The sequence below is a fragment of the Aspergillus lucknowensis genome (assembly GCF_044049455.1).
Source record: "Aspergillus lucknowensis strain CBS 449.75 chromosome Unknown BJX67scaffold_63, whole genome shotgun sequence".
Lineage (NCBI taxonomy): Eukaryota > Fungi > Ascomycota > Eurotiomycetes > Eurotiales > Aspergillaceae > Aspergillus > Aspergillus lucknowensis.
The window spans coordinates 1-24776 of record NW_027263607.1 but is presented as its reverse complement, the minus strand read 5'-3'; the positions used below and the strand labels follow the sequence as shown (position 1 = coordinate 24776).

Genomic DNA, 24776 nt, shown 5'->3' with positions numbered 1-24776 from the left:
GGCGCAGCGAAGGAGGGACATACAGTTGGCGCCGTCCGGGTGGAGATATATTTACTCTATTATTTAAGATCACGGAGCGTATTCCCATCCATGCTCGTAAACGCCAGAGACGCCGACCGCGGAGCGAATGCCACTTCGTATCCAGCCGCGAAATCTCGGCGCCGCGCAGGACCTCGGAATTTAGCCAGTTCACAACCACCAGCCGGAGTCAGCGGTCCTATATCCAATACCCTGTTGTCACTCTTGTTGAAATTGGGTGACCTAAAGGCCGCCAGCCATGCAGCTGCGTCCTCGACGAACCTCGAACTTGAATGCAGGGGGGATAACATCCCGACCAACGAGCCTCAAGACCGAGAAGAACATCAAAAGATCCACGAATAATAGGCGGGCCAGCAGGCAGACAGTTTCATCACGTCAAACGGACTCCTTGGAAGGGGTTCTGGTCGGCCAAACTCTCCCCAGCCACGTCCTCGATATCAGCCTCCGCACACACGGTGGGAAAAAGACAACCCTCCGCACCGTCATTGAGGCAAGCGAACATGACATCCTGGCCCTCGTGTTCTCACGCATCTCAAAGAAGCACTTGCAAGAAGAGTTCGAAGCAACATACACGCATGTGTACTATCCCAACGTTAACCTGACCACGGTTGCCATATCAACTTATTCAGTATCGGAGTTTGCCTCGCTGGCAGGGCAGACAATCGTGGATCCCGAGGACATGCCGGGCGTTGTTCTGAGTGATCCTAGTCGGCAGCTCCTCGATGCTATGGGCTTCGTCCGCGCACCTCCCGCATCTAAGGCTGCGGCGACGCGGATGCGAGGCCAGGGGCCGATTCGGCATGGGTTCTTCGTGGTGAAGAAAGACGGAACACTGTTTGCCAAGGAGTCGGGAACTTTGGAGAACGTGAATGATGCTATCTATAAAGTGCATCAAAAGGTCCATTCGCAATGGGTTGCCGATCTCAGGAGGAGGGGATTGCCTATTCCTCCTTGGTAACAGGACACTCGATAGCTGCTGCATAATTTTATTGCTTCCTAGTTTTCTGATGGCTTCTGGAAGAACATGGAAAAGCATGGACACGAATCTTTTCGATCACCAGGAACGGTGTCTACTCAAATTGGCACGGGGGGTGGCGTAGAGGGATATAGCATAGAGGGGTAGCCCCTTGAACTGAATCAATTCCATAATTTATGGACCGTGCTTTAGGATATCCGGTACCCCCGGCAGACTGTTCTCCAAATGTCATTATAATCCATAGCCACTCTGGGGCATTGTACTGCGTCCCAACATATCCATGGCCCGCTGCCGTCAAAACATGTCAGCGTGACAGTGTCAATACTGGAGTATCTAGATTAAATGAACACTCACAGGTAGGTCATAAGACAATTCCTTCGCCATTCCCCCAAAGAGACATGCTGTACCGAACAAAAGAGATTATTCCCCCTGTGAGGATTAACAAGCCGAGTGGGCGGAGGATGAATAGCCAAAGCATTCTCCAAAGAGCAGTAGCGAGCCGTCTTTACTGGTGAGCTATCAGACGAAATTGAGGTTGAGAAATCAAGAACCTACACTATCAGTCGGCGCATCGTAGGACTCGGTGTCTATTAGCAGGAAAGGGGATGGGATAGAAAGGTTCAATCAGATCTTGTACACCGTCCGGTACCACCCGTCCGTTCAAGACGGCCCTCTGCCCAGTCAACGGAGTGTTATAATGCTGCTGCCTGATACAAGGCAAATCCGGCACCTCCGGTGGGTCAACAATGCAGTGAAAGAGACCTGGAGAGCAAAACCAGGGGGCTGGCATCCACAGTTCAGCCCTACGCCTTGCCTGGTTGGTATAATAATCCAAATATTGGGTGGAAAGTGTGTTGACTCCGTCTGGTATGCCTGTTTGCTTCTTCACAAACCTTCCCTCTGCCAGCCCTAAACCTAGCCCTAGTAGAGTGATCTAGAATGGTTTCACTTGCAACACAAGAGAGAACTTAACACGGGCGGATCGATTGCTCGTAGCCTATTTGATGGAGTTGATGCCGTAAATTCGTTGCTTCCTCCACAGGACCGGTATCATGCTTCCATCCCCGTAGAGACGATGCTATCGAAGGAGTCCACCCACACATTCATTCCGCCTCGCGAGTCCAAAGCCATCCTTGCCAAAATTTCATCGAGACGGACATGACACTGCTCATGCTCTGTATATACACCATCCGCAAGCGAATCAACCACCCTACGCAACCCCTCCCTGGAAAATTCGACGTCCTCACCGTGTTCGTCAAACGCTGCCAGAGAATAGCATTGCACCTGCTTTCCCGAAGACGCCCCACCTCGTAAAAATATTGGGCGAACTAGCACATCTCGATGAAATCACAAACCGTCTACAGTCAAACTTTCGAAGAGGTCAACATCTGTCTTAGAGTGAGCCTGAATTCAGGGCTGAGCAGGGTGACTGTTCTTGCGACGATGTCTGTCCCGCCGCAACTAGTGATGGGGCTGTTTGGGATGAATATGTAGATTCTCGGGAGGCGGCTGATTTGCTGGCTTGGTTTTTTGGGGTTGTTGGGGTGTTTGTGGCAGTGATATTAGTTGCTCGTCATACTACTGTGCGGTTTAAATTGCTGTCGCTTGTAGCCATAATGGAATGTTATCGTCATCAACGTACATTTCTCGAAACAGCAGGGCTTCCTCTCGCATTCCGTTATATAGCAGTAGACACTGGAAAGATCATTACAGCAGATCTTACTTGTTACCTCCCCCGCAGTTCCTATAGACCATACAAAATATTCGCTTTTACTGGCCTTGAAGGATCATCTCTACAGCCTGCTCAGCCACTGCGTACAGAGTAGCCTGCGGGTGGCCACCAATCCCAACTGGGAGAATGCTCGCGTCTGCCACTCGAAGGGCCTGGACTCCCTTTACACGGAGATCTGCGTCGACGACCGTGCCCATTCCGGCCGTTCCCGCTGGATGGTGATGCGCCAGACCTGTCACCCTTATGCGCGCCTCGAACTCTTCATCAGATGATTGCGCAGATAGCGTGGATATTCCAGGCGAAATGACCTCCCCTTCCACATAGTCCTTTAGCGCAGCCGTCTCCAGCAAGGCCTGCATTGTTCTGCGTGAGCCGTGGATAAGCGTGGCTTTGTCGACTTCTGTGTCGAAATAGTTCGAGTCCACGACTGGGGCGTCTGTAGGTGAGTGCGAGGCAATACTGACTATCCCACGCGAGGTCGAGGAGAGTAGCATCACAGAGGTCATAATCATACTGCCGTCAACGGGGATATTCGGAACACCGGCTGGGATGTAGAGGACCAAGGTCTCCACCAGCGGTCTGCCAGGAATCAACAGAGATTCAGCCGTCGCTATGTGCAAGTTCGCTTCATCCTTGCGGATTGCCGGCTCCAATATCTCTGCTGGCACAGCCTGATTGACTGCCCAGTCGGTTGGAAGGCCCTTGGTAAATGCCGGATCGGAGAGGAGGGGACTTCCCAGGGCAAGGCCGCGCTCCGGGTTTCGGAGCTTGTATAGCTGGTAGAGGGCGAAATGGTCTGTCAGGTTTCGTCCGACTTCTGGGTTATCCACAACTGTGGGAATGCCGTACTTCGATAGAGTCCTGGAAGGACCTATGCCGGATAACATGAGCACCTGGGGTGTTCGCAGTGCCCCAGCAGCGAGGATGATCTCCTTGCCAGCCTTGAAGCGACGGCCGTCCGCCAGCAGAACTCCAGAGGCGACTTTCTCTCCGTCTTTCTCAATGAATTCAGCTTTGTGCACTACTGCTTCTGTAACCCGCCTCACCCCGTCCAAGCTATACGCATCGTACGCCGCTTGTCGCTGCCCATCGCGCCAGCTCTCAAGAAACTCAGATACCCCAGCCGAGCTCCCAGAGCAGCCGTCAGGGTTGAACTGCTCGCCAATTTCCAGCCAGGCATCCTTTATCGGTTCACGGAGCGGAAATCGCCGTTTCGGATCGCTCGCAGAGACCGACGTGACGTGGACAGGTCCTCCGAAACCATGCTGTTCCGGGTCGGCATTCCGATCGAAAAACGACTCAGAACGCCGGAAGAAAGGCAACAGGCCACGGTAGCTCCATCGCTCGTCACCAACGACTCGCGCCCAGTGGTCGTAGTCGGCTGCATCTCCTCGACTCCAGCCGCCGAAGTTGATCACACTCCCTCCTCCTAGGGCCTTCCCGGCGTGGACAGGGTGCACGCGACCAGCCGTGTTTGGCTGAGGGACTGTTTCATACTTCCAGTCGAGGTCCGACCCGAGGAGGGAGAAGAGGGGCGGAAATGTCTTCGTTTCCTCCCGGTCCGACGGGTCACTTCCTGCTTCGAGGATGAGGATGTCAAGGGCAGGATCGCGTTGCTTGAGACGTGAAGCGACGGCACAACCTGTCAGGCCGCCTCCAACGATAATATAGTCGGCCTGTGTGGATTCCATAGTTGTATGCTGTTGATGATCTCAGCGGGAGGAGGCCGGCTCTTTATTCCAGCGGAGGTGGTACGAATATGCTTCTTGCGCACAGCACGTTACGCCCCTGCCAATCAGTAATTTCCATGGGAAATGGACCTGGATTGAGTTTTGTACCACAAGGCATGATTCGACGTAAGATTTTGGTCATCTCAAAAGTGTGGTTGAATCTCGTTGGCCCACATCCAGATACAAAACACTCCACTGCGCCTGGAGACTATAACCGCTTACGAGGACGCCTCTCAGAAGAGGCAGAAATGGAAAGGTCGAGCCATACCCGGTTGAAAAGGCAGCAGCATCAGCGTCATGTGCAGCAGATCCACCAGTATGTTCTCCAAGGAGCATTCTGGAATTGGCTCCTGCAGAACACACATCAAGCTCAGGGCCAGGTCCCTATGAAGGTACCCCGGCCTGGCTTTTGAGATCCGATACCTGAAAATCACTAAAGATAGGAGCTTGTCTCATCGGCTGTCTCCATGCGGGGATCCCGAGTTGGCGGGGTGTCCGGACAGGTCCCGTGGAGGGGGGAGCGTGCGTCCTTCGCGTCTTGTATACCCTAAGTGGTTAACTTGTGTTGTCCCATCTATCTCACTCTGTGTTGCGGGTTAAGAACTGACTTCCTCATACTTTCGATTGGAAGAATGCGCAGGAGAAGAAATCACCGACCGGACTCTCTTGTTGAGACGGACTCTGAGGATCCTGGGTATTGCCATCCTCACAATCACGAGCGAAGTCTCGGCTTTTGGCTCATGCATATCAAAGTAGGAAGAATTACGCGACGGATATTATCTGCTCGTACAGATTCCTTCTCCGAGTAATGATCCCAGCATTGGTTCGGGATCTGGAATTGGCGCTGATGCCGTCTCTCGCCATCTGTGCGCCGCAATACGAGCGCAGAGGCCCACGTGGCGTCTAATTCAGCGACGTTGCAGAGACATCCAACTTCATCACTGACTTCGCAAAGAAGTTTATATGCTGAAGCTGACAGCCAACCTGAGGATGTCCCGCCCCGTGATCGAGTACTACTTCTCCTTCATCTCGCTCTGGTCCTACATCGGCAGCCGACGATTCCAGCGTCTGGCCCGGGACACGAACGCACGGGTCATCCTCAAGCCGATCGACCTGCTTTACATCTTCTCGAAGTCCGGTGGTCTCCCTGTGAAACAGCGCCCGGCCCAGCGACAAGCCTACCGACTTATCGAAATGGAGCGGTGGCGTCGCATTCGCGATATCCCTCTCGTGCGATATCCGAAGCATTACCCCGCCGATCCCTCGCTTGCGCACCGCGTTCTCCTTGCGGCTATTGAGGAGTCAGGGCATGACAACGAATCTGTGCAAGAGTATGCACGGCTGGGATTAGAGGCCGTTTGGGCGAGGGAGCTTGACATCGCTGATGCAAAGACTATCGTCGAGCTAGCGAAGGAGGCCGGACTTGAGGGGGGCCGCTTGCTGGAAAGGGCTAAAACCCAGCCATCCCTTGCAGAACAGGAGGCCGCATTGACGAAGGAGGCAGAGGCGAAGCAGTACTTCGGTGCGCCGGTGTACTCGCTACGAGGGGAGCCATTCTGGGGACAGGATCGGATCGAGATGCTCGAGGATGTGATCAAGAGTGGGAGGGAGCCGATTGTCATAGAGGAGCATTGATAATTATCGAAATATATTGATGGCGGCTATGCTCTGCCGCATTATACCATATACTAATCCGATGAGTTCCAGTCGACACTGTCCAACCTGGCTCAACTACCCTTTCAAAGTATGGTCCTCTGTAATTCTAATCCCGCGCACATGTAGCTCTGCAATTTCAATTTAAGCATTATCGGAACTCTGGGTTAATGTCTGTCGAGCCACGCTGCAGACAAGCCCTGCCTCGACCTAACTGACTGACACGGAATAATGACTATATTCTTTGTCCAGGAAATCAATAATTGCGGTCGTGGTTGTTTTTCCCTGACTGTATTCCATACCACCATATGTGCCGCCAGCTACGGATATTTGTTGTAATGATAATTAGGAAGCAGATAATACCAACCATGGACAGCAGTCGACTCTGCCATCTGGACCGGTTGATGTCATATCCACCTTACGGGATCTGGAAAAGCCTCTCTCAACACCCACTTGATTGGCGTAGATGCATCTCGGCCACGGTCCGATATCGCGACCCGCCGAAAAAAAACTCGTGCGCATGGATCCAGCTGCTCAAGCTTGGAGCTCTACGACGAAGAGCCGAACGGCGGAGATAATTTCGAGGAATCTTGATTACCTCCCGACAAGCCAATCATGGCATCTCCAAATGCAGGAGGAGGACACCCCCGCGTGGACGCAAAGACCATCGTCACTGGCGGGATTGAAGCCCTCGGTGAAGAGGCGAGACCTGTTGATCGTGAGATTGAGCGGCGAGTTCTGCGGAAGATCGATCTCTTCCTCATGCCGGCCATGGTCATCGGTAAGCTGTTCTACTCACCTCGAGTGATGGCGCTGACAGAGCAGGATACGGCCTGGTGTACTACGACAAGGCAATCCTGGGCAGTGCAGCGCTCTTCGGCATGACGACAGATCTGGAGCTGTCAGTCACTGACACATCGGTTACTCCGCCGCAAGCTGATACCTCGCGACTGAGCTGGGCGACTTCCATCTTCTACTTCGGCCAGCTGGCGGGATCTTACCCCATGACGTACCTGCTGCAGTACTTCAAGACGAAATACGTACTCGGTCCGGCAGTCATGTTCTGGGCTGTTGTGTGCGCCGCAACAGCCGGGGTATCGACATGGCAGGGCCTTCTTGTGCAGCGATTCTTCCTGGGTAGGCCTGGTCTTCCACACCACAATCCATATACCGTCTAACAACAGCAGGCTTCACCGAAGCAATCATCCCCACGGGCTTCATGGTAACAGTCAGTGGCTACTACACGCAACGCGAGCAATCGCTCCGCCAGAGCTGGTGGTGGTCCGGCACGGGGTGGTTCACGATCATCGGCGGCGGGTTCAACTACGGGTTTGCGCAGATAACGGGCGGCGCCCTGAAGCCGTGGCAGTATATCTACGTTTTCGCGGGGGTGCTGACATTTCTCTTCGGGATATGGTGCTTCTTTCTCCCGAATGACCCGCTGCATGCGTGGTTCCTCACGCCTGAGGAGCGGGTTGTCGCTGTTGAGAGGCTACGATCTAGCCAGTTGGGCGTGAAGAGCCACAAGCTGAAGAGGGGTCAAATTATCGAGGCCATGCTAGATGTTAGAGTCTGGCTTGTCGCATTGACTATGGCTGCTGCGTATGCACCCTCTCTGTTTGAATTCGCCGCGCTAATATTCCGCAGGTACACCGTCAACGGCGCCGTCTCGGGCTTCGGTCCCCTTATCGTCTCAACATTCGGCTACTCCTCGCTCCAAAGCATCCTCTTCCAATTCCCGCTCGGCGCCATATCGGGCGTCGGGATAGTCTCCACAGGCTGGCTGTGCTCGCGCGTGCGCAACATCCGAATTCTCTCGCTAGTCCTCTGCAGCCTCCCCGTGATCGCCGGGTTCGCAATGATCTGGAAGTCAACCTGGGGCCATAAACCCGTCACCCCGGTGGTTGGGTACTCGCTGATCGGGTTTTTCGGGCCCGTCGTGGGCCTGACGATCTCACTCGGTGCGAGTAATGTCGCGGGGGAGACGAAGAAGAGTTTCATGGCCTCTGCTATCTTCGTTGCGTACTGCGTGGGGAATATTGTTGGGCCGCAGATGATACGGAGTCAGGAGAAGGAGGAGCATTATCCTGAGCTGTGGACCGGCCTTATCATCTGGTACGTCTCGGGCCTTTCTGGTGGCTGAAATTTTGCTGATTGTCCCAGTTACTGCATTACTATTGTCTCCGCGTCGACGCTGTATGTGCTGTGGTCCCGCGAGAATAAGCGCCGCGAGGCCCTTAATTTGGACGAGACCGAGCGCGATCGGTTGGCCTTCAAGGACTTGACGGATAAAGAAAACGTGCATTTTAGATACGTATACTAGATCTCTTCAGTTGTATATGGTCATTTCTCAACAATCGTCTGCCGCCGCGGCATCACTGTCTTCACTACTTAGGGCAAAACCCACGTATAACCTGTGTGCTCGTACTAAGCCCTTCTGCGATGAAGACAGTACTAGTAGCAGTTAAGGTTATGGTTCAGAACGGGAATGCCAGCCACATGGCTGTTGATCTCCATTGCGTCACACCGTCGTAACCACCACTCGTATATCTTCAACGCAGCCTCCCTTCCTCCAAGGCATCCGATTGCAGAGCATATCCCGCCAGAATGTCAAAATTCAAACACCTTCCCCGCGCCGCCCACGGCCCAATACACTGTCCCTACCAGGTCCTCCTACCAATCCACCCTCTACACTGGAGTATCTAACCTAACCTACACAGGGCGCAACACTCCTCGGAAACGCAACCTACAACAAAGGCTCCGCCTTCCCACCAGACGAACGAAAGTCTTTCGCCCTGCACGGCCTCCTCCCACCGAATACGCAAACCCTCTCGGAACAAATCACGCGCGCGTACGACCAATACGCCAGCCGGCCCGACGCCCTCGCAAAGAACACGTTCCTGGCGAGCATGAAGGCCCAGAATCAGGTGCTGTACTATGCGCTGATCCAGAGGTACCTGAAGGAGATGTTCAGCGTGATATATACGCCGACGGAGGCGGACGCGATCCAGAATTATTCGCGGTTGTTTCGGTCGCCCGAGGGGTGTTTCTTGGATATTCGGGACCGGGATTGTATCGATGAGAGTCTGGCGAATTTCGATACGGGCGGAGAGGTGGATTATATTGTTGTTAGTGATGGGGAGCAGGTACCTTCCCGATCTTCTCCCGGCCTGGCATGCGAGGAGAGGGTTAATGCGGGTAGATACTTGGGATTGGCGACCAGGGCGTCGGCGCGATTCTGATCTCCGTTGCGAAGCTGGTGATTACGACTGTCTGTGCTGGGATTCACCCGTCCAGACAGCTTCCTGTTGTGCTGGACTGCGGGACGAATGTACACCCCCAGGCTGGAGAGAGATAGGGCCTGGCTAACTGGCGTAGAATGAGGACCTCCTGAAAGATGAACTCTACCTCGGCCTCCGACAACCGCGGGTAAGAGGGCAGGAGTACGACGACTTCATCGATAAATTCGTCCAGACGGCCAGAAAGAGATTCCCAAACGCCTATATCCACTTGTATGTCCAAGCCCTAGTGCGTGGCCCTGACCCTCCAGTCTGTTGACTGAAAGCGCAGCGAAGACTTCGGCCTCCAGAACGCTAAGCGAATTCTCGACAAGTACCGCTCGGAAATACCCTGTTTCAACGACGATATCCAGGGGACGGGCTGCGTCACTCTCGCTGCACTGATGGCGGGGCTCCACGTCAGTAATATTCCCCTAAAGGATGTCCGCGTAGTCTGCTTCGGAGCCGGGTCCGCGGGCACAGGGATAGCAGATCAGATTAGCGATGCTATTGCCACTGAGTCGGGGCTTTCAAAGAGTGACGCGATGAAACAGATATGGTATTCCTCCTCCTCCGCACTTGCACTCGCGCCGGGAGACCCCCACTAATAGCGATAGGTGCATCGACAAGCAAGGCCTGCTACTAAAATCGCAAGGCGAAATCCTAACAGAAAGCCAGCGCTTCTTCGCAAAACAGGACAGCGAGTGGCCCGACGACACAGACATCGATCTCCTCTCCGTAGTCAAGCACGTCAACCCACACGTCTTGATCGGGACATCCACGAAACCGGGGGCATTTACGGAGGAGATCATCCGCGAAATGGCGACTCACGTCGAACACCCGATCATATTCCCCCTGAGTAATCCGACGCGGCTGCACGAGGCCACGCCGCAGGATATCACGGCGTGGACGGACGGACGTGCCTTAATCGCGACGGGGAGTCCGTTCCCGCCTGTAACGTACCGCGGGACGACGAAGGAGATAGGTATGTCGACGCCGTCCGTCGCGATGGCTTGTTGAAGGTGTACTAACATCGGCAGCCGAATGTAACAACTCGACGGCCTTCCCCGGCATCGGACTCGGAGCCGTCCTGTCGCGGACGCGGCGGCTCTCGGAGAAAATGGTCGTCGCTGCGTCAAAGGCGCTGGCCACGAAGGCGCCGGCGTTGCAGGATGCGAATAAGCCGCTCTTACCAGATGTCGAGCATGTGCGGGAGCTGAGTCTGGGTGTTGCCAAAGCGGTGATCCAGACGGCTGTGCAGGAGGGATTGGCGCAGGAGAATATTCCCAGTCAGGAGGGGGAGTTGGAGGAGTGGATTCGGGCGCAGATGTGGGAGGCTACGTACAGACCTCTGGAGAGATGAAAGTAGCCAGGACTACGGTGGCTGTATACTACCGGAGAGGTGGCGGCAGATTTCGCACCAATCTGCCAAGTGGTGGACATAAGCTGTATATTTAGACAACTATCTAAGCCAGCTTCGTCTGATAGTTCGGTTCCTCGCTTTGATCTGACTCTGCGCGAGCAGGCACAGCCGTAACGGCACCGATCTCCTCCACCTCCGCGGGCATGATGGCGTTCAGGAGCATCGCGACGCTATACAAGGTTAGTACCAACATAAACTCTAGAAGATTTGGAGACCTACAAAGCAGTCACAGCAAACCCCGTCTCAAGCACCAGCTCGATCGCATTCTCAAACCCCTCCAAATCCCGATTCGCCGTCGGAGGAAACACATTCGCAAACCAGGTCGGGACCAGCGTCGCCCCGTACCCCAGAGCCATCGAGGCTGTCAAGATGAACCGATTGCGACGCGTGAACGGCGCCTTCGCGACAATCGCCTGCCCGCTGATCACCACCGACGCAAAGAGGAAGGTCTTCATCCCGCCCATGACGGGGTTCGGGATCGCCACGATCGCAGCGGCGAACTTGGCAAATATGCCCGCGATGATCAAGATCGTGCAGCAGCAGTAACCCGCCGTGCGGTTTGCGCACCGCGTGAGTGCGATGACGCCGTTATTCTGCGCGAAGGTCGTCATGGGCGTCATTGTTGCGAGGGCCGCGATGACGGAGTTGAGCCCGTCGGCGAGGACGGCACCTTGGAGGCGCGACTCAAATGCGCCGCCGCGGACTTCGAGGCGGGAGACGTCGCAGGTCGCTGTGACGTCGCCGATGCACTCGCAGGCGCAGATGATGAAGACGGCAATGATGGGCAGGACCATGGGGCCGTAGACAGAGAGGGGGAAGGTCTTGACCCAGACGAAGGAAGCGACGGGGGCCTGGGTCTGTTAGAGCCTATATCACCGAGAAGACGGGGTACTTACAGAATCGATATTGTCTCGACTGAAATAGCCACAGGCCGCAGCGACAATGCAGCCGACGAGAAGGCCAATGACCACCGAGCACGACTTCATAATCGGAGACCCGAATCTCTCGCAGAGGATGATCGAGACAAACACCAGAAAGCCCAGCCCGATGAATTCAGGGCTCCCCCATGGCAACGGACGCGGCGCTGCCTCGGATGGACAGAGCCCATCCATACACGACGATCCTCCCGCCCAGTCTTTGAACCCCGTCCCGATCAAGTTGATCCCGATGAGCATGACCGTTGGGCCGGTCACGATGGGCGGGAAGATCTTCTGCATGACCTTGGGCGGGACGAACGCGAGCAGGATCTCGACCAAGGCGCAGCAGGCCGAGGTGCCGATTAACGCGCCGTATGCTTCGGGACAGGGCAGTCGAGTTCCATCCTCCGCGACCGGACAGAATCCGTTCGAGTACATCTGGTTGAAGGCGCCGCTGGCGACGGAGATGATGGCGAAGGAGACGCCCATGACGGAGAGAACGCCGCTGCCGATGTAGTAGGGCGTCTTGTAGATGTGGAAGCGCGTAATCTGGACCATCGACAGGAACCCGCAGACGATCAGCGAGGTCGAGACCAGGTACTGCTGCAGATCGGCCGATAAACTCAGCGAGCTCGACAGGATCAGGGGAGGCGTGACGACACCAGCCAGCATCGCGAGCGCATGTTGCAATCCGAGGAGGAAGGCGAGCACGACGGGGATTTTCTCGTTCAGTCCGAAGAAGGGCGCGGGGCGCGGGTCCTTCTTCATCAAGGGGAGCTCGGGGCGGAAGAGGAAGCCGTAGTCGTAATCGCCCAGGAGGCCATCGCGCGTCGTGAACTTTTTGACAATCGACCGTGTGCGCTGGCTGAAGGTCTTCGCGGGGTGGGAGCCTGGGACGATGGAGTCAGGGCCGTCGGTTGAGTGGATGGAGTTGTCCATTCTGCGCGACAGAAGAGGAGTGTCTTCTCAAGAAACCGGCTTGAATCTGGAATCCATGCTGGGAGCGACGATCTTAAACCCTTCAGCTCGCGATAAGAGGCACGAGACAAAGAGTTCGCCAGGAAGGGCCCGACCGTCTTCGATCGAGTAATGCAAAGTGTCAATTCCAGCTTATCTTTCTTGGTATCCGAAGTGGCGTCCGCTTATCACGTCCAGGCTACGCGACGGCGGCGTCCGCCGTTCGAGGAGGATGGAGAGATCGCGTGCATGGAACTCGTCGTGCAGTTTCACCTTTCTGACGTGCAGAATACCTCAATCACTTCCCCCTGCTTTGAGCGATCCCCGACCCCAGACGACAAACCTTGACCAACCAGCCACAACCCGAACTGGCGATAGGGCGCCGTTGAACAAAACCTTGAATATCTCCGAGAGTCGCGTGGAACCAATCAGGGTATTCTGTTGCGTGACACAAGCTCCGAGGTGGAATGCACAGGAAATCTCAGAATGCCAACACCTTCTCAAGATGTCTTGCTGTGTGAAGTCTTCTCGAGAAGACGCTTCGCAAGAGCGCGGAAAAATGCTCGCAGAGTGCACCAAATTGGGAAATGCGCTTCGCATGCTCTTCCGTCCCGGTGTCGGGCTGAGCACCTGCGAGAGCCTCTTGACGGGACCGAGGTCATTCAACAGGGTCTCAGAGCCACGCATCGGACATGGGGAAGTCTCACCCGCATATAGCCACCGTGTCCCGAGGAGAACTCGCTATTCTCCCGCACCACTGCACCTCCCGCAATATCCCACAAGATGGTTGTCCAACCGCCACCCCGCTGGTGGTGCCTCTGGAACGCCCTGCGGGGAACGAACAACACCACCATCACCACCGCGCAAGTCCCCGTCCCGGAACTGACCGGAAAATGGATCATCATCACGGGCTCAAATAACGGGATTGGCTTCGAAGCAGCCAAAACATTCGCCACGGCCGGCGCAAACCTCATCCTCGCCTGTCGCGATCCTCCAGCCCGCGAACGGCACCCGAACGCAGCAGTCGCAGAATGCAAAGAACTCGCCAATTCGGCAGGCCACGAGCCGACGATCGAGTGGTGGGAGATCGACATGGCAGATCTCAGCACCGTCGAGGCGTTCGCCGCGCGATGGCTCGCCACGAAGCGCCCACTCGATATCCTGTGCAATAACGCGGGGATCTCGCCGCCCGCGACGGATGTGCGCACGAAAGACGGGTTCGCGCTCGTGCACCAGGTCAACTTCCTCTCGCATGTCCTCCTTACGCTGCGTCTTGTCGAGTCCCTGGCGATGAGCACAGAGCCCCGCGTTGTATGTACGACGTCGTGCTTCCACTTCCTCGGCAGGTTCGACATGGAGCATTTCAACGCGGGCGAGGGCATGCTCGGCGATCCGTACGGGAACAACAAGCTCTTCTTCCAGATGTGGCTCGTTGAGCTGCAGCATCGGTTTCTCCGCAGCGCCAGCTATCGGCATATCACCGTCAACGGGATCCATCCGGGCTACGTCTATTCCGGTATCTGGGATAACCCGCGGCCGGATGCGGGATGGACCTTGCGGTTTCCGTTACTCAAGTATCTTGCGAGTTGGCTGGCGATTACGCCGGAGCAGGGGAGTCGTGCGATTGTGTATGCGGCAACGAGCGCGGAGTTTGCGCCAAACCCCGATGTTCAGGGGGTTGGGGTGATTGGGGGGAAGGGCGGGGGGCATTATATCAATCGGATATGGGAGGCAGAGGCGATGCCGTATTGCTACGATGAGGAGGCAAGGCTGGAGGTGTGGGGGAGGGTTGCTGAGGAGTTGAATCTTGCTGAGAGGGGGGTAGAGGGGATTCCGTAGACTGTGACCACGAAGATGAGCTGCATCATGCCAAGAATTGACATCTCCTACGCCATAAGCAGCCCATCTGCATATCAGAACGGCCTTGTATCCTCCCGTACACAGGCTGAACGCTTATTGCCCTACCTGATGCTGGAAACGGCAATTCTCAGACCTTCGCCAGGCGTCCGTGCCGAACACGAACTTCTCCAGCCTGGACTAGCGCAGTCTTTCCCAAGAAGTGGGATAAAATACTCTTTTCTCCGACCCCATGAAGCCAGAATGCCATGCAGCCCATCGGCGACTCCCAAGCAATCAACCGTCAGCATTGTGCATCGCTCCACATATGCTACAAATGGATCCCTCCGCTGCTTCACAGTCACCACCAATACTCCCACTCGAGCTCCTCCACCTCATTCTCGACAGCTTCAGCTCGTGCTGGGACTGGAACTTGCTCACCGACAGCAACGCGGGGTGCGTACTTGTTGCCCCCGGGTTAAGGTGGTATCTGGATCTGAGGCTTGTAAATCGTCAGTCTGTGCTGCTTTTTTTTTCCACCCTTTTTTTTTGGGCTAGGATCTGTCTATATTTGTATTATCTTTCTTGGTGTCATCTCATGAATGAAAGGCATGCGCACGGAAGGCGAGTACTACAACCCTAGCTAACAGGACCCAACAGACTCCTTCAACTCAATAATCTTTCCCAACTTTCTCGCAAGGGTATTGGCACGGGCACCGCGTCAGGACGAGGAGATTCTTTGGCACCACCGACGGTCTCGTCCGCCGACGGACGGGGCAATGGCCATGGCCCGACGCATTCTGAGGACCGTTCTGGACGCCCGGGCCAGTGTGACTCGTGAATCGGCTCCTGCTCCCCAAGTGGGCGATGGCGATGGCGATGGCGATGGCGATGGGCGTTCCTACTCACTCGCCAATATACTCGTCGAGGGAATCGACGAGATGGTTTTGTTCTTCTCCGCGTCAGCAACCACAGCCTCTATCGTCGACACTGCTGCTGTTGGCGGCCATGCGCAGAGTAGGGTCGAGGGCGAGGTCGGGGTATGCGATAACACCAATACTGAGTCCTTGAGAGAAAGGGAAATATATCTTCAAGCGACAACCTCCATCCTCGCGGCGCACGGCGCGGATCGAATTATCGAGATGCTCGCTGACTGGGGCCCAGTCCAGCATCGAAAACGCGAAACGCCCGGGTCGCGTGTAGGCAGGTGGTTCTGGTTGCGTCTCGCGCTCATGGTCACTGCGTACCTGGGGAGGGCCTCTGAACTCAAGGCGTTACTCCAGCTACCCGGGGCGAATCTCAATCCAGCCTCTGCGCCTGAGGAGGCGCAAGAGTATCTCTATCTCTTCCCACCGCTGATGAGTGCGGGGCTGGGCGGGTATTTTAATACAGTCAAGGTGCTGATGAGGGCGGGTGTGAGCCTCGAGTCTCGGAATGGAATTCGAGGAGGAGGCACTCTTCCTTGCGGCGTTATGGGTTCTCGATATACGAGTGGCGGAGAGAATATTCTGCATTTTGCTGCTCTGGGCGGGCATGTCAAGCTTGTTCGGTTCGTCCTGAGGGAGTGGGGGGGTGCTGCTCAGGCTGTGGATGGTCAAGGGCATACGCCGCTGGTGTGGGCGCTTGTGAGTGGGCAGACGGCAGTGGCGAGAGAATTACTGGAATGGCGGGACGGGGATCCGATGGAGAGGAAGAAGGAAATGAGGAAGAAAGAGAAGAAGAACAAGAAGCAGCAGGGAAACACCGAGATCCTCAGACCTGATGAAGAAACTCAAGAAAACACCATGGAGGCCGACGCGCTGACGCTGTTCCGGTACGCACTGCGCTCGCAGAAGCTCGACCCCGTCATCAATGCCTTCCCAGCGATCCTCGAGCAAGAGGAGGCCCTAATCGCAGCCGCAGAATGGGGAACCCCCGCGCAGCTCCGCCATCTCCTGTCCGTGCAGCAAACTCCCATGACCTACCGTGGCGCCACAGGAGCAACGGTCCTCCACCACGCGATATACTCAGGGAACCGCGAAAAAGTTCAAATCGTGCTGGGACAGCCAGGGGTGGATATAAATATCCATGCGGCGCCCGGAACCGGCCATGACGAAGAGACCCCTCTACACGCTGCTTGCGCCCAAACGGCAGAGATAGTGAAGCTGCTCCTCGCTCACCCGGACGTGGACCTGCTGTCGCTCGATTCCAACGGGAGAACGCCACTGATGAATGCTGCCAGCTGGGGCCGCCATGATATTTGCAATCTTCTTCTTCTTGAGCAATCAGACGTCGCCGAGATCTGGCGGACGGACTTTACGGGCAGGACGATCCTGTCTATAGCGGCCTTTGCTGAAGATGAGAAGTTGCTACGACGGTTTCTTTGCCTGTCTCCTGGGATGGATGTTGTTAATAACGCTATTTCCGTCGTAGATGAATATCTAGCCGGTCCGAGGCGGCTTCCGAAGAAGCTCCAGCATCTCTTGCTCATACGCGAAAGGCAGGAGAGGGTGAGAAACGGGACATATAGGATCTTGGTGCAGTATCGAGAGGGGATGGGATATTCTGTGGATGCTCGGGGATAAAATTTCTTACTTCGTGGCCTCGGACAAAAATGGTAAGTAGTTAGTTACAAGGACGGGAGCTTTGTCATGGCTCATCACATTTGCTTGTGAGTACTTGAGCTTAGCATCATATCTGAGCGAAGCTATATGACATGATGATGCTTACTCTCTTAAGTTCTTTGACATTTCCTCCTCGAAGTCCCGCATCGCCTGCTCTTCTTCCTCCTCGGTCCTATCCACCTTAATCTCCACATCTGCAGTCGAGTAAACCTTGTGGGAATCCTGAGCGGCCTTTTTCTTGAGAGTGGAATCTTCCGCGTTTGAATCGAGGGGTGGGTATGGTGAAAAGAAGTCTGTTCAATACTCTTGGCCCCGCATTCACATCTGGATAGTCAGCCCTGGGGATATAGAAGGGTTACTGAAACTCAAGAGAATGCTCTGGCGGTGATTTCTCGTCTACCTCTTCTGGGACATTCTGGGAGTTTATACGGGACAACCCCGAGGATCAGTAAATGTGTACAACTGCTCTATTGGCGAGGGAGGCAAACACACTAGGAATTCATTACTCAAGATAGAATCATAGAATCGAGTCCCATGGAACAGATCTGTAAATAGTACTGAATTTTCTTGATATTGTCCTCCGAGGACTAATCACGTGCCTTGACTCGCACGAACACTGACGCGGTGCGCCATTATTTCTCCCAACATCTACATCTTCCTCACCATACGAGGATGATCTGCTCTTGGATATCGCTCACCCGCGTTCGATCACCACAATTCGCCCATCATCTTCGGAGACTTAGCCCACAACCGTTCATGCGGCTCGGCTCCACACTGACCCAACACGACCGCATTGAGTATAACTGGATCAAGGGAGTGGAAGCCCTCGAGGAGTATCGGCCAGGGGGCTATCATCCCATTACTGTTGGGAAAGTTTTGCACAAACGATACCGCGTCGTAGACAAACTACTGGTCTGTCGTGCGCCAGAGGACGCAGCCTCTGTGGAAACTCTCCCTGGAGACTGAGAGGGTCTTTCGCGTTGTTTTCTCAGAGTAGAGAACGTTTAGCGCGACACTGGCGGCTCGTAGATTGTGCAGGAAGTGGGATTCGGAAAACCCGGACGGGAGAGTTGGTTCGATTGTCATTTGACGGTCTTCAAAACTGGTACTAAGTGCGGTCTAGTGTTCTGGATGGAAATTCTGACCAGGGCTCGTGAGATTTATACTTCGGATAGGGCTACTGTATCCGGGTATCGGATGAGAGATAGGCTATTGAATTGACCGGGCCGACCTTGATCGCAGCACACGACATCTCGAAATAATGAAAGGGTCGCAAGATCCAATGCATTGGTTGAAGCTCAAATAATGTTGCCTGCCATGAGCGGGCTGAACGTGCGCAGGAACGCATTCCTGGATGATTCCGGGGCCTTTACCACTGTACTCACCATCAGAACAGAGAACCCTGCAGAACGCATGGTTAAATGTTCGTAAGATGAGTTACATCGACGGTTCATGCTAGTCTGGAAAGTCACCTCTAAGGCTTACAAAAGTATGCATGTACCGAGTGAGCCCTGGTTAATTCCCTAGCACCATCTTAGCAAACAAGTATGGGGTGGAGTTAGGTGACTATTCAGCTCCGAAGACGGCATTGATAACCCCCTCGACCCGATCTACAATCAGCTCGATGTCCGCTCGGCTGATATTATACGCTGGCGCAATCTGAACGATATCCCCGTTCTTCCCGTCTGCAACACCTGCACCAGGGATCACAGAGATGCAGTGTTCCTTCTGCAGGCCGGTGCGGTGGACTTTCTGCGCAATACCGTCCGCTGCAGGAAAGGGTTCTTTCGTTGTCTTGTCTTTAACAAATTCGAGCTATAAACCACTGTCAGCTGGATGTGAGAGATGTCAGGGTTAGGACGTACAGCCCAGAAAAGCCCCCGGCCGCGGACGTCACCGATATTCTTATGGTTCCCCAGACGCTCTTTCAGTAACTTTCCTAAGTATGGCCCCTGCTCGCGCACGTTGGCGAGCAGGTTATCGTCTCTGATAATCTTCTGCACGGCACAGGCAGTCGCACAGGCAATTGGATGGCCCTGATACGTCTGACTGTGAGTAAAACTGCCCGTTCCTCGGGTCAGAGCTTCGGCAACCCGCGATCCAACGAGTAGAGCGCCGACGGGCGCATATCCAGCGCCTAACCCCTTCGCAATTGTCTGGAGATCGGGCACGACCCCTTCCTGCTCCCAGGCGTGCAGCGTCCCCGTCCGTCCCATGCCTGACATCACCTCGTCGAGGATCAAGAGGGCGCCATGGCGATCGCAGACTTCTTTCATGGCCTTGAAGTATCCCGGTACAGCGGGGACGCATCCGAGTGTCTTCTCTCGTTAGCTTAACAGACCCATAACAAGGACTCGAGGGCTTGATACCGTGCCACACATGGTCTCCGCAACAAAGGCACAAACCGTCTCGGGCCCAACACGCTGAAACTCTGCCTCCAATTCCTCCGCCAGACGACCAACATACTCCGCTTCACCCTCACCCTCTCTCATATCCCGGTACGGATAGCACGGCGAAACATGCGACACGTTTGTCGCGAGGATCGGCTCGAAAATCGCCCGACGCACTTTATGCCCACCGGCCCCGAGGGAGCCTAGCGTATTGCCATGATACGACTGGCGCCGCGCGATAAACCGCGTGCGCTGCCACTGCGGGTTGGGAAGTTCAGTGAAATACTGCCGCGCCATCTTCAGGGACGCCTCGATTGCCTCCGTTCCTGTGCTCACCATTAGCCTTCGAACCGCGCTGCCCTACCCTTAGAACTTGGAAGAATAGGCCACAAACCCGAACTAACAATAAACACTTTCTGCATCTTCCCGCCCGTCGACTCCGTCAGGAACGTCGCAATCTCCTCCGCCGCAGGGACGGTAAAGAACGGCGCGTAGATGTACGCCGTCTTGTCGAGCTGCGCCATGATGGCCTGCTTGACGCGGGGGTCATTGTGGCCCAGGCACGCGACTGCAGCGCCGCCGCTCGCGTCGAAGATTCTCCGTCCATCGTCGGTCTCGAGGTAGTGGCCGTCGCTGCGGACGATGGCGGGCGGGCGCTGAGTGATTTTCGTGTAGAGGACGGATGCGCCCATTTGGACTTGCTGTTGTGATTCAGGGTGAAAGAACACGATTGTTACTGCTAGACTGCATGCTTCGAACGGCCACGCCTATCTATCTGTCTGTCTATCGCTCATCGCCGACGGAACGCATTCAGCTGGGCGTTGGAGACGCGGCGAAACGGGCAAATCGGCGGCTCGGCTGTCCTTATCACGCTCGGCAGGGAGGACATCGGAGCGATTGGCCTCTCAGAGACTTGAATGACTCCAAATGAATTGGCACTGAGCCTCTCTCGGAGCATACTACATCAGAAGGATTCATTTGATTCTCTGTTTCATAGTGCTAGTCTTGGCAGAATTGAGATCGCCACGACTTCGAAGCGCCCGTGTTCCCAGGACCAGAAATTGGGCTTTATTTGGTTTTGATGGAGGATTCGTTCAGCCCCTACTTCAACCCGCTGCGTCCGCCATTATGTTCTTCTCCCTCCTTGCCTACCACGAATTTAAGACCAAATTCTTTCAATTCCGTGAACAGTTCAAGCGCACTTCTTCATATGGCTTGTTGGGCATCCATCCGTCCCGGGAAATGATCATAGAAACTGAATCCCAGAAGTCCTGGGCATCATTCCATCCCTCACCGTCTTCTTCGTGGAAGCGAAGCTCCTCATCTGTAAAATGGATTGGACATGGGATGTCCACGCCCAGCTCATTCCAGTATCTGTACTTTGATTAGACCTGTCCGAACGCAACATGAGGAAAAAGCAAGCACTTACTTCTCTACTCCTATCAGCGATTCCCTCAAAGGCAGAATGTCATCTTCCCATGTGTCGCCGACAAACCGGATAGGATCGCACCTTGTCCGACCATGGTTGACGCGGACAGCTTTGTCGAGAACAGAGACCTCTTTCGCGATCTGCTTTCATAGAGGTAGAGAATTATCGACTTGCTCATCTGTTCCTTTATCCGTGATTTCTCAGCTGGTTCGAGATATTTGAAGGTTGCGGGTGCCTTGAGAATAATGTCTCCCTTGTACTCCACCAGTCGCGGGTGGTGGGCTCGGAGTATCAAAGGTGATGGCCCAGGTTCCTTGCCAGTCTATTATACTGGAGATACGCCCATCTTTGACAAAAATATTCGCTGCGTGGAGGTCCGTATGCCAGAGATGAGATGCAACAACGCTATTGTCAGCAGGGAGGAGATACGGGGCAACTTTCAGGTACCGTTGCAGTAACAAAGCATGACAGCTGAGAGAGTTTTGCGTCGCGGAAGTCACCAAAGGGTCATCATGCGGTTCGGGAACCGCATATGGCTTTATCCATTCTAGCTCTCACTGCGCGAGTGAGACGGCATAATCTCGCGGGTACTTCCCTTCAGGAGGTTAGAAGCGAATCGAAAGTAGGAGGAGACGCCTACATGGTCCTCGGTCTATATCCATCTCTGCGCGCTCTTTGTGCCAGTATGCTCTGTCTGTAACCGGACCGATAGCGAATCGACGCATCACCGCACTTCTGACGTCTGCTAACATGTCGCCAGTAACTTCGGCAGCCACGGTCCCTGGAATTTCTTCGCTAGCAAAGTAGAGGTTGCCGTAACTAAATCATTAGCGAATCGAATGTTGGCCATGCTCCGTCACGGCCATACCTCTTGAAAGATATGGAGGCCAGTTTTTTTCTGTAAGAAAACCAGCTCTTTCATAACCGCGATCCTTCTCTCCAAGGAGAAATCATCCCAGACGTCCTCTAATTTTTCTCCGGTCGCTTCTTCCATAACGATATACTCCGAGCGGACGGGATTGTTTGCATCAGCGCTCCAGGCTAGTACCCGCGAAGCCGGGATTTGAACGACGCTGCGTACCTGTCACCACGTTAGACTAGACTAGTCCAGAGACCCAAGCAATCGGGAGACTCATACGAAATCCATGGTTGCCACCTCAGATGCGGTCATGTAATACTTTGGGCCAGCGATAGGTTGCGGGATCCTTGCAGTCACATTCTTCCCGTTGTCCATCGTGGCCAAGGCCCGGGTAGGGTCCGCCTATGGCCCATATACACGGTCTCCATCGTTGAGATGGATTGCCGTAAACAGAGGAGAAGCAAAAACGGCGCGATAAAGGTCACATCTCTCCTTTCCACCCTGGCTCCCTCGCTGATAGCTACAATTAAAGACCTGCTCTCCTACCGCTCCATCAAGCCAGTCTATACACTCCCCAACCCTGAAAATGTCACCACACTCCTTGATTTCATTACTTCCCGATCGGATCTAAGCCAGCTCCACAAATCCATTGAACAAAGCGGCGGGTTTGAAGCTGCGTTCGACACAAACCCGACATGGAAATTCACCTTTTTTTGCCCCGAATGATAGAGGTCATGTGTAGGGAAGCAATGGAGGGTTCTAAGTTGAAGACGCAATGCAATCAAAGCTAAGCCGGCGGAGCAGTTGGATCTGTGTGTGGTGTTGGAGATTCAATCGTGCTCGTATTTGTTTAACTGAAGTACAGACTTATGCTGGCTGATGTTGCGCCCCAGATGATGAAATGGGGAATTGGCCACGACGAATTGCGGCTCGATGAAAGGCAACCCCTATATTCCTCGATTCCGCCTTGCATCCCCGGAAGTGTGTCTTTCACGTTAATTCCGCCATTAACAACTATGCGTCGGTATACGATTGGGGTGTTTCAGCCGGAATCCAACCGACCAGGACGACCATCCAGGGTCATCCGCCTCTGAAGGGGAAATCAACAGCTTGCACTCATGATTGGCGCGATTCGTACGGTGGCCACGCGTCTTCCCCGGAAAATTGCTCGACCAGGGAAACGGCTGGGCACGGGGTACCCCAGGGCCATTTTGCTCCAAACAAGCTCGGCCCTGCATGATCCCGAAGAAACAAAGGACGAGCGGGCGAAGCCGACGATGTCACTGGCCCGGCGCGTGCCCGGCGATTGCTCCGGTCACTGTCACGGTTCTGAACGCGGGGAAACGGTGGAGTCGACACTCGCCGATCTCGCAGGCTCCATGTGGAGAGAGCTGGAGCCCTTGGCAGGTGGTCGTCGACAAAGCGGTTTCCCCCAGAAATTGGGGTCCATGTTGCGATTCCAATCCTGCACCTGTTCATGGTTGCCAAATCCGCGAAGATGAGCGCAAAATCCAACGGCCACGCCGCGCCGCAGCAGCCGCAACCCGACTCGCACAAATCCGAAGACGACATCCCCGCGTGCCAATCCTGCAGACGCAAGAAAGCACGCTGCAGTCGCGAACAGCCATGCTCGCAGTGTGTTCGGTTTGACGTCCCGTGCATTTACGACGACCGGCGATTAAAGCCTGGCCTCCGCGCGGGGGTCGTGGAAAATTTGTCACGCCGGCTTGAGACGCTGGAGAACATGTTTCTCGGACAGGAAATTCTGTGGAAGCAGATGTGGGAGACGCTGCATCCGAATTCCCAGTTTCCTGATTTGTCGAGCGAGGTGAGGGGGCGCGACGGGCCCAGAGAGGAGATTCGAGAGCAGCAGGAGCAGTTGAAGACGTCATTGCTCCGGGTCGCTGCGTCGCGCCAGACCTCCGTTGCGCCTGGCGCGCGCCCCGTCAAGCGACAGCGCGTGGAAAGCTCGGTCGCTTCCTCCCCCGAACAAGGGTTGAACGGCCTGGGCGTGGCGGAGATCATCGATTCAGACTTACTCGGCCAGCTGGTCGAGTTCTACTTTCACAACATCCACCACTGGATCCCGATCCTCCACGTCCGTCGGTTCCGCCACCAGATCCAATCCCCCGAGGGACGTGACCGCGCGATATATATCCTCTACGCCGTGATAGCGGTCTGCATCCGCTTCATACACGACCCGCGACTACCGGATGAAGACCGAAAAGCCCGCGTCGCGGAGACCTGCCGGCAAAAGGTCGTCTTGTGCGGCCTGGAGGCGTTCTCCGTCGAGAACCTGCAGGCACTGGTAATTATTGCCTTTGACACAGTACGACTCTCCCCAAAGCTCCGATACCAGTGCTGATTGTCAGATTGCGCGCGGTCGGGGCCCGTCATCCTGGTCGGTCGTGGGAAGCATGGCGCGAACCGTGGAGCAACTGCAGCTCAGCGTCGAAGAAGACGATCTCCAGGGACGAAACCAGACGGGTGAGACGCTCATCCGGCGCATGGCATTTTTACAGCCGTCGGCCTGCTGGCGAGAACAGGAAGAGCGACGGCGCGTCTTCTGGACCGTCTTCCTCATGGACCGCTTTTGCAGTGTCTCGACCGGCTGGAATGTCAGCCTCACGAGTGCGGATGTCAAGCGTCGACTGCCCTGTGAGGGCGCCTTGTGGCAGCGCGAAGACGAGGTCCGCGCGCCGTATTTTGGGATTTCCGATACCAAAGGAACGGGGCCACACCGGTCCTTACTCGTGAACAGTCAGCTCACGGCCGACCCGAACGAGCGAGACTGTATCGGCGGCTTTGCGTACTGCATCGAAGCAACCGAATCCTTGGGCCTGGTGTCGACGTTCTTCGTGCATCAGCCGCTGAACGTGCAAAATGCAGACGAAGCACAGCTCTGGCTCATGCGATTCAAAGAGCTGGACCTTCGACTCGTCCAGTGCGTCCCC

At 55.1% G+C, this 24776-nt stretch overlaps 12 protein-coding genes across 12 annotated transcripts; 8 read left to right on the top strand and 4 right to left on the bottom strand.

Annotated features, from left to right (window-relative positions):
• The first annotated feature begins 119 nt into the window (after nucleotides 1-119).
• On the top strand, nucleotides 120-1696 carry BJX67DRAFT_365783 (uncharacterized protein). The gene is made up of 2 exons (XM_071030297.1): nucleotides 120-1303; nucleotides 1370-1696. Exon 1 carries the CDS (start codon nucleotides 278-280, stop codon nucleotides 995-997), a length of 720 nt encoding a protein of 239 aa, XP_070881656.1. The 5' UTR covers nucleotides 120-277; the 3' UTR covers nucleotides 998-1303; nucleotides 1370-1696.
• Nucleotides 1697-2673: 977 nt separating this feature from the next.
• BJX67DRAFT_391116 (GMC family oxidoreductase) lies at nucleotides 2674-4463 on the bottom strand. Its single transcript, XM_071034723.1, has one exon. It carries the CDS (start codon nucleotides 4436-4438, stop codon nucleotides 2786-2788), a length of 1653 nt encoding a protein of 550 aa, XP_070881655.1. The 5' UTR covers nucleotides 4439-4463; the 3' UTR covers nucleotides 2674-2785.
• A 932-nt stretch (nucleotides 4464-5395) lies between these two features.
• On the top strand, nucleotides 5396-6463 carry BJX67DRAFT_365781 (2-hydroxychromene-2-carboxylate isomerase). The gene has a single exon (XM_071030296.1). It carries the CDS (start codon nucleotides 5441-5443, stop codon nucleotides 6110-6112), a length of 672 nt encoding a protein of 223 aa, XP_070881654.1. The 5' UTR covers nucleotides 5396-5440; the 3' UTR covers nucleotides 6113-6463.
• A 172-nt stretch (nucleotides 6464-6635) lies between these two features.
• BJX67DRAFT_292019 (putative MFS transporter) lies at nucleotides 6636-8595 on the top strand. Its single transcript, XM_071026829.1, has 5 exons — nucleotides 6636-6911; nucleotides 6956-7267; nucleotides 7318-7732; nucleotides 7778-8245; nucleotides 8294-8595. The coding sequence occupies exons 1-5, from the start codon at nucleotides 6746-6748 to the stop codon at nucleotides 8451-8453; spliced, it is 1521 nt and encodes a 506-aa protein (XP_070881653.1). The 5' UTR covers nucleotides 6636-6745; the 3' UTR covers nucleotides 8454-8595.
• A 142-nt stretch (nucleotides 8596-8737) lies between these two features.
• Nucleotides 8738-10771, top strand: BJX67DRAFT_375105 (NAD-dependent malic enzyme; the record flags this gene model as incomplete). Its single annotated transcript, XM_071031647.1, has 7 exons — nucleotides 8738-8797; nucleotides 8851-9276; nucleotides 9333-9461; nucleotides 9509-9642; nucleotides 9701-9967; nucleotides 10026-10393; nucleotides 10449-10771. The coding sequence occupies 7 exons, from the start codon at nucleotides 8738-8740 to the stop codon at nucleotides 10769-10771; spliced, it is 1707 nt and encodes a 568-aa protein (XP_070881652.1).
• A 48-nt stretch (nucleotides 10772-10819) lies between these two features.
• Nucleotides 10820-12845, bottom strand: BJX67DRAFT_292013 (nucleobase:cation symporter-2 family protein). The gene is made up of 3 exons (XM_071026828.1): nucleotides 11728-12845; nucleotides 11051-11682; nucleotides 10820-11001 (listed from the first exon to the last, which is right to left on the bottom strand). The coding sequence occupies exons 1-3, from the start codon at nucleotides 12685-12687 to the stop codon at nucleotides 10875-10877; spliced, it is 1719 nt and encodes a 572-aa protein (XP_070881651.1). The 5' UTR covers nucleotides 12688-12845; the 3' UTR covers nucleotides 10820-10874.
• A 392-nt stretch (nucleotides 12846-13237) lies between these two features.
• Nucleotides 13238-15158, top strand: BJX67DRAFT_391110 (uncharacterized protein). Its single transcript, XM_071034722.1, has one exon. It carries the CDS (start codon nucleotides 13489-13491, stop codon nucleotides 14542-14544), a length of 1056 nt encoding a protein of 351 aa, XP_070881650.1. The 5' UTR covers nucleotides 13238-13488; the 3' UTR covers nucleotides 14545-15158.
• On the top strand, nucleotides 14423-15158 carry BJX67DRAFT_365776 (uncharacterized protein). Its single transcript, XM_071030295.1, has one exon. It carries the CDS (start codon nucleotides 14560-14562, stop codon nucleotides 15097-15099), a length of 540 nt encoding a protein of 179 aa, XP_070881649.1. The 5' UTR covers nucleotides 14423-14559; the 3' UTR covers nucleotides 15100-15158.
• A 471-nt stretch (nucleotides 15159-15629) lies between these two features.
• Nucleotides 15630-17677, top strand: BJX67DRAFT_365775 (ankyrin repeat domain-containing protein). Its single transcript, XM_071030294.1, has 2 exons — nucleotides 15630-17191; nucleotides 17260-17677. The coding sequence occupies exon 1, from the start codon at nucleotides 15684-15686 to the stop codon at nucleotides 17103-17105; it is 1422 nt and encodes a 473-aa protein (XP_070881648.1). The 5' UTR covers nucleotides 15630-15683; the 3' UTR covers nucleotides 17106-17191; nucleotides 17260-17677.
• A 529-nt stretch (nucleotides 17678-18206) lies between these two features.
• Nucleotides 18207-20333, bottom strand: BJX67DRAFT_365773 (pyridoxal phosphate-dependent transferase). The gene is made up of 4 exons (XM_071030293.1): nucleotides 19929-20333; nucleotides 19514-19860; nucleotides 19010-19462; nucleotides 18207-18959 (listed from the first exon to the last, which is right to left on the bottom strand). The coding sequence occupies exons 1-4, from the start codon at nucleotides 20224-20226 to the stop codon at nucleotides 18711-18713; spliced, it is 1347 nt and encodes a 448-aa protein (XP_070881647.1). The 5' UTR covers nucleotides 20227-20333; the 3' UTR covers nucleotides 18207-18710.
• Nucleotides 20334-20635: 302 nt separating this feature from the next.
• On the bottom strand, nucleotides 20636-22197 carry BJX67DRAFT_391106 (uncharacterized protein; the record flags this gene model as incomplete). The annotated part of the gene is made up of 7 exons (XM_071034721.1): nucleotides 20636-20908; nucleotides 20964-21103; nucleotides 21224-21434; nucleotides 21522-21558; nucleotides 21604-21782; nucleotides 21824-22044; nucleotides 22102-22197. The coding sequence occupies 7 exons, from the start codon at nucleotides 22195-22197 to the stop codon at nucleotides 20710-20712; spliced, it is 1083 nt and encodes a 360-aa protein (XP_070881646.1). The 3' UTR covers nucleotides 20636-20709.
• A 1123-nt stretch (nucleotides 22198-23320) lies between these two features.
• Nucleotides 23321-24766, top strand: BJX67DRAFT_385367 (transcription factor domain-containing protein; the record flags this gene model as incomplete). Its single annotated transcript, XM_071033842.1, has 2 exons — nucleotides 23321-24151; nucleotides 24195-24766. Coding segments are annotated over 2 exons (1403 nt in total), but the record flags the coding sequence as incomplete, so codon positions are not given.
• Nucleotides 24767-24776: the final 10 nt, after the last annotated feature.

Bases quoted from the DNA above. Each gene is read 5' to 3' on its own strand.
- BJX67DRAFT_365783 (XM_071030297.1), top strand. From the start codon at position 278: ATGCAGCTGCGTCCTCGACGAACCTCGAACTTGAATGCAGGGGGGATA.
- BJX67DRAFT_391116 (XM_071034723.1), bottom strand. From the start codon at position 4,438: ATGGAATCCACACAGGCCGACTATATTATCGTTGGAGGCGGCCTGACA.
- BJX67DRAFT_365781 (XM_071030296.1), top strand. From the start codon at position 5,441: ATGCTGAAGCTGACAGCCAACCTGAGGATGTCCCGCCCCGTGATCGAG.
- BJX67DRAFT_292019 (XM_071026829.1), top strand. From the start codon at position 6,746: ATGGCATCTCCAAATGCAGGAGGAGGACACCCCCGCGTGGACGCAAAG. The intron at 6,912-6,955 runs GTAAGCTGTTCT...CTGACAGAGCAG, and splicing joins CATGCCGGCCATGGTCATCG to GATACGGCCTGGTGTACTAC. The intron at 8,246-8,293 runs GTACGTCTCGGG...TGATTGTCCCAG, and splicing joins TGGACCGGCCTTATCATCTG to TTACTGCATTACTATTGTCT.
- BJX67DRAFT_292013 (XM_071026828.1), bottom strand. From the start codon at position 12,687: ATGGACAACTCCATCCACTCAACCGACGGCCCTGACTCCATCGTCCCA. The intron at 11,683-11,727 runs GTAAGTACCCCG...TAACAGACCCAG, and splicing joins GTCGAGACAATATCGATTCT to GCCCCCGTCGCTTCCTTCGT. The intron at 11,002-11,050 runs GTAGGTCTCCAA...AACCTTGTATAG, and splicing joins GGGTTTGCTGTGACTGCTTT to CGTCGCGATGCTCCTGAACG.
- BJX67DRAFT_391110 (XM_071034722.1), top strand. From the start codon at position 13,489: ATGGTTGTCCAACCGCCACCCCGCTGGTGGTGCCTCTGGAACGCCCTG.
- BJX67DRAFT_365776 (XM_071030295.1), top strand. From the start codon at position 14,560: ATGAGCTGCATCATGCCAAGAATTGACATCTCCTACGCCATAAGCAGC.
- BJX67DRAFT_365775 (XM_071030294.1), top strand. From the start codon at position 15,684: ATGCTCGCTGACTGGGGCCCAGTCCAGCATCGAAAACGCGAAACGCCC.
- BJX67DRAFT_365773 (XM_071030293.1), bottom strand. From the start codon at position 20,226: ATGGGCGCATCCGTCCTCTACACGAAAATCACTCAGCGCCCGCCCGCC. The intron at 19,861-19,928 runs GTTTGTGGCCTA...TGGTGAGCACAG, and splicing joins AGTGTTTATTGTTAGTTCGG to GAACGGAGGCAATCGAGGCG. The intron at 18,960-19,009 runs GTACGTCCTAAC...AGTGGTTTATAG, and splicing joins GCCGGGGGCTTTTCTGGGCT to CTCGAATTTGTTAAAGACAA.